This window comes from Lactuca sativa, chromosome 5, assembly GCF_002870075.4.
Source record: "Lactuca sativa cultivar Salinas chromosome 5, Lsat_Salinas_v11, whole genome shotgun sequence".
Lineage (NCBI taxonomy): Eukaryota > Viridiplantae > Streptophyta > Magnoliopsida > Asterales > Asteraceae > Lactuca > Lactuca sativa.
In genome coordinates this window covers 252,027,529-252,033,718 of record NC_056627.2, presented here as the reverse complement: position 1 = coordinate 252,033,718, position 6,190 = coordinate 252,027,529, and the positions used below count along the sequence as shown (strand labels likewise).

The 6,190-nt window shown below is 36.5% G+C and overlaps 1 protein-coding gene across 1 annotated transcript; it reads left to right on the top strand.

The window, feature by feature from the left end:
* Positions 1-2,363: 2,363 nt before the first annotated feature.
* Positions 2,364-5,248, top strand: LOC111899511 (uncharacterized). The gene is made up of 2 exons (XM_023895343.3): positions 2,364-2,520; positions 3,090-5,248. The coding sequence occupies exon 2, from the start codon at positions 3,279-3,281 to the stop codon at positions 4,848-4,850; it is 1,572 nt and encodes a 523-aa protein (XP_023751111.1). The 5' UTR covers positions 2,364-2,520; positions 3,090-3,278; the 3' UTR covers positions 4,851-5,248.
* The last annotated feature ends 942 nt before the right edge of the window (positions 5,249-6,190 follow it).

Here is a 6,190-nt window from a genome sequence, read left to right as displayed (position 1 = left end):
CATGAATATTGCATTTCCTTATGAAATTGTGGACTGCAAAACAAGCAATGACTATATCTTTTTGCACTAGAAAAAGGAAAAGGAGCCATTCGCTTTAGGATTGGGAATCTCGCCTTCAAAACACCATAAGCACGTTCAATAACATTTATGAGTTGCGCATGTGCATTATTGAATTTTTCTTCCTTAGTTAATGCACGTCGTCGTCGAAAATCAGCTAACCAATACCTTGTGTTGCAGTAAGGAGTCATAAATCCACGAGTGTTGGTGTATGCAGCATCGCAAAGGTAATATTTATCTATACACATGAGTGAATTTTTCTTCGTATCTGTAGTCTTTTGTTTTTTTGATTGAGTGGATGACTCGTCACTGAGACCTACAGTTTCTTGTTGAGTGCAATCAATGTCATCAAAGTCATGCAAACTATAGTGGCTTGATTCTTGAGTAGGACGGGGAAGGGTAGAAGTTGGTCCCCAACTATGAATGCCTGTCGTAGTCGCGCCTTCAAACAATTGTTTACAAAGGTCGGGGAAGGGTAGTGACGCTCTTCTCAAACTTTCAACATGTTTGTTCGACTGCTTGAAAATTATTATATTAGATTATTAAAGCCTAATAATAATTTTTTATTATAAAAATGCAAAATACCTTCATTTCTAGTTGCCATTCTTCTTCTGAAAGATTAAAGGTGTTGGTTACGGGATTATAAACATTCTCGGTTTTGTTTTTTAACTTCAACCAAGCTGAAAACTTTGACTTTAAGCAATCGTAGCGATTCTTCATTTGCTTTTGGTCCACAAAGAAATTATGTTCTTTTGCTAATTTTTCTGCTACAATCCTCCAAGAGAGTGCTTTCAAACTACCCCATTCCCTACCATTAACTGTAAATTCTTCCAAACATGCTTCCAAAAAAGCTTTTTCAATAGCTTCTACCTTCCAACTAATCCTAGGCTTCTTTTGTGACATGTCTAGTATCATTTCAATAACAAATCAGCATATAACAATACAAATCAGCACATAATTGTACAAATCAGCATATAACAATATAATTCAGCACTTAACAACAAGTATTAATGCATAATCAACAAAAATTAACACATAATTAGCATCTAACAGCAAAAATCTACCCATAAACAACCAAAATCAACACATAATTAGCACATAACAACACAAACCAATCACAAATCAGCAACATATTTCAAGTTTTCAACAAATGAACAACATATCTCAGCATTACATATTTCACATAACAGCACAAATAAATCACAATTCAGCAACTAGAAATCAAGTCTCATATTTCAACAATCAACATAATTTTAGAATTCAATGAAGGTATTTCCAATTATAAATTTCACATACAAAAGACAATAGCAAATTTTGAAGAACAACAGGGGAAAAAACGAGAAAAAAAACATCAGAAAAAAACGATGGCGATAGGGAGGGAATAGAAGAAAAACAAGAAGAAAACGAGAAAAGGAGAAGAAAACGCATCTGATTTGAAGCAACATAAAAAAAACGAGAAAAAAGGAGGAGAAAAGAGAAGAAAACGAACCTGATGATGTTGCTGCTGCTGGAGTCGTTAATGGCGAGACTGAGAGGGCTGCGATGGGGCGGTAGGGTGGGTTGAGACGGCGGCAGGAGATGACGATAGGGAGGAAGATATATCGATGGCTGGAGATGTCGATGGAAGCCAAGCGATTGAAGGAGCCGAACACAAAAGGATTAGGGCGTCTTTTTTAATTTCAGATGGGATTACAAATCTGAATCAGTAAGTGATAAAATTCAGATTAAAAGCCCAAAATAAGATGTAAACAAACAGGCTCTTAGTCCATCTAAACGATTAAGACCAAATGAGTTAATGTATTATAAATTAAATTTTGTAGGAAACTAAAATATATTGTTGTAGAGCAAATGTTTTTCATTCACAAATTACTACTTGTATTTTATAACATTTTAAGAGGTGTACGAAAAATATATCTCATAATGTTTTAAAATATGCATTTATATTCTGTCTATTCGTCAGATTTATTTTGGACCACTTCTCCTTTTTAAAGTTGTAAATGTCATATTGGATTCGTGGTTGAACCCAAAAAATAAAGATAAAAAGAAAATTAAACACAAAATTGTGTTGCAAAACAATTAATCTATAAACGGAAAGCTAACCTAATCCTAACCTAACGAGATTATCCGTATTCGACTATTCGGTCCCAAACCGAATGAACCGAATCGTACAACCTTCTGTTTAGGTTTGCAAAGACTATATTAACACTTTTTGGAAAGTACAAGGGTCGAAAATACAATTTCCTTATAAAAAAGATTCCTCTCCTTTTTTCCCGTTCGCCCCTTCTACCCTTCGCCCCTTCGGTACCTATTTAAGATTCTACTTGTTCGAAACTTCATCTTCCCGTTTCCCCATCGCTAATCAGCTCTCTCTATACCTGTCAATTGACGTTCTTCGGTGGATTCTGTTTTCCTTAATGACTTCTCAGATGTTCTAATCTTGACTAATATTTCTCAAAATTTGAGGTATATTCTTTGACTACCTATTGTTAATTTCTAATTTTCTATTGCTCTCTTTCTAATAAAAGTTCAATAGACGATGATATAAGACATGCTGCTTTCGCAATTACTTGATTCTTGATTTTGCATCTTTTTACAGGATTTCATATGCTTTTGTTATATTGTTTCTATAATTATGTTGTCATTTGAAGTCGATTTCTAGAAGTTAGTTGCTGCTCTAATCGTTAATGGGATCGAGATATATTTTAACTTACGTATATATCATCTGGGGCAATGGAACTTAGATTTTGGATTGTAATGGGGAAAAAATCAGTTCGATGTATCTTTTATACTTTTATAGCTTTAGTTGCTGTTTCTTTTTAGTTTAAAACTTTTATGCTATTCAGCGGTGAGTTTGACACTAGACTTCAGGTCTTAATTTGCATGTAAATGGAAATGAATCATCCCCTTTTTCCATGGATTATCATTCCCTAACAGCTCAAATCCATAACATGTACACAAGATTCTATGTCTTGTGACTTTTGATTCTTGTTCTTCTTGATATTAAAGAATCTTTTCTTTTCTTTTATTTCCAGGTGAATGATAGAGCAAACTTCCTTGTACACAAATGGATAGGAGAGATACATCTGGCTTTGTGAGTGGAGGATGTAGCTTCACTAGTTTGGTGGAAAGTTATCATGTTCTGTTTATTTTGATCTATAGATGCTTATAGTTGTAAATAGTAATCGATTTTCTTACTACTTACCCAAACTCCCTTCAGAAAAATGGTTTACAATAACCTGAAGATCGATCTCAATGCAGCCTTTGTTTGTAATGATGACTTAAGTAAGAATTATGATTATGGTGATACCACCTTACGTTTGGCTTCAAGAAGTAACATTAGCTTTGTAAACTCTAGAGAACAACATACGAAGAGTACACCCAAACATGGCTCCACATTGGTCCTCGGATTAGGGCCTACACCAACTACTTGTTCTTCTGGAATCAACCGAAACAAAAAACAAGCCGATGAAGATTCAGTTCTTGAACTTTCTCTTTCTTACAATTCTAATGCTTCAAAGAGTCATCTGAATCGATTTTCTAATCACTACAGTGGATCTTTCGAAGCTAATAATGGTTTCGGAATTTCCGTTTTTGACGAGGGTGCCACATCAGCAAAAAAGTCAGGTGGCTATATTCCATCGCTTCTTCTAGCTCCAAGAATAAGTAGTACTACAAGCAAAACCTTACTCCAAAGATTTGAACTTTCTGAACATGGAGAAAAATCCGATCATGGTTGTCCATCTGAATCATCGGTTGTCTCAGGCTACTCAACAGGAACAGCATCAGGTCAAACAGAATCTTTCATACCGCATGGCGGCCGGAGGCGGTGCCGCCACCCAACGGGGTGCAGCAACGCCGCTAGGGGGAAGTGGGACTTCTGCATCAAACATGGTGGCGGAAAGAGGTGTGTGGTGGAAGGTTGTTCCCGGAGCGCTGAATTACAACCGGGGTTGTGTATCTCACATGGCGGCGGCAGGCGGTGTTGGTTCCAAGGGTGCACCAAGGGAGCTCAGGGAAGCACTAATTACTGCAAAGCTCATGGCGGTGGGAAGCGGTGTGTGTTTTCCGGTTGTACCACCGGTGCTGAAGGTAGTACTCAACTTTGTAAATCCCACGGTGGAGGAAAAAGATGTTTGTATGAAGGTGGCGGGATTTGCCCTAAAAGCGTGCACGGAGGAACCAATTTTTGTGTGATGCACGGTGGTGGAAAGCGGTGCGTGGTGGTGGGGTGCACCAAGAGTGCGCGTGGCCGGACTCATTGTTGTGTGACACATGGTGGCGGGAAGCGGTGCAAATTTGAAAATTGCACCAAGTGCGCCCAAGGTAGCACGGATTTCTGTAAAGGCCATGGCGGAGGGAGGCGGTGCGGGTGGGTAGGAGGAGGAGGAGAGGGGAATTGTCAGAAGTTTGCTAGAGGGAAAGGTGGTTTATGTATGGCACATGGGACTATGGTACAAGAAAGTGAGGGAGGTATTGGGCCACGACTCTTTCATGGGGTCGTGGCCAAGTCTGCATCTGCATCTGACAATAACTCATTGTCGGGTGTCAGTGTTGTATCCAGTTCTATCGGTTGGTTAGAAAGGCCTGCGAAAAGACGACAACTCATTCCGCCTCAAGTGCTTGTACCTTCGTCTATGAAGACATGGGCGTTTTCGTCATTTACTCCAAACCATAAGGAAGGTGATGCTAATGGTGTTATGGTTCCTGAGGGTAGGGTCCATGGTGGTAGTTTGTTGTCGTTGCTTGGGGGGAGCTTGAAGGACGCTGTTATTGATGGGTCTGATCGAAGTTGATTTTTATTACAGTTTTGGCTTCTTTTTTTTTGTGTATAAAGTTTTGATTTCCCACATCGGAATAAGAGGAAACTGTTAAACGGCTTATAAGTTTGTTTTATGTAACTTAAAATATCAAAGACCAACAGACGATGTGATTGGGCCATGGATCCATGTATTTGGATTCTGGTTCAGGAAAGTCCCCGGGCCCTTTAACGCAGAGATGCGGATCCGGAAACGGGTTATGTTTCGGAGCAACTGAATCAGGTTTGTATCAGAAATGGTTCAAACGGGCTGAGACAAGTGTGGAGCCTAATGGATTCTGAATGCCCGAAGTTGATTTGGCCGAATAGTTATAGTCATTCACATGGTCGTTTGTGACTAACTCAACGGGGCTTATGATCTGTTGGTCTATCTTTTTCTTGCTTTTAATTATTTCTCCCTTTGTAATTGTTTTGGTTCACAAAATAAAAATCTGTATAAAAATAATTTTGTATTATAAAAGGGAAAATATACAACACCTTCGAATAGTTGAATTTGATGTTAGATTTCAAGTAGTATAAGAGTCAACTTGGCTAGGTTATAACACTAATCTGATCTGGTTAAGTTAAAACATTTGATGTTATGTAATCCTTTCTAATAAATAAAAAACTTTTTGCCATATGTCATTTTCTCATTCATTTGGACACATGATATTTTATAGATTTTTTGAATTTTATATATGTAATGTATTCAATACATTAAAGCCTCATTAATTTTAATAATTCAAAATTTTTCTCATTTTTCTTATAAATTCAAACTTTTCAAATTGTTAAAATTTCATATATATATATATATATATATATATATATATATATATATATATATATATATATATATATATATAATAAACTCATGTAATATATGAGTCTCACACCTAGTTTATTATTATACCCTCAAAAAACTTTTGTGAATAAGTTTTGTTTTTCTTTTCGAAGATGTAACTTTAGTGAACTTACCCTATCTAGTTTTTGGTTTACTTGAAGCAAACGAAAAATCTTAAGTAACATCTGATATGTAATGATTAATGATTATGGATGACAATTGATGACACGATACGACAAAATTAAACCACATGAAATAAAATTGGGACGAAACTGAAACATGACGTTGTGTCGTGTTTATGTTCAAAATTCGACATAAAATTGACACGATTTAGCAATTGCCTGTTGTGTTTTTCGTGTTAAGTATGATTAAATATTAATTAAATAAATGAATTGTTATTTCATGTTATTTTTATCATGTCATGTCGTGGTTTGTCGTTTTTTATTCGGTTTGTTTTCATGTTAGTTAAAAAAACATGACATCGTGTTGTGTCGTGT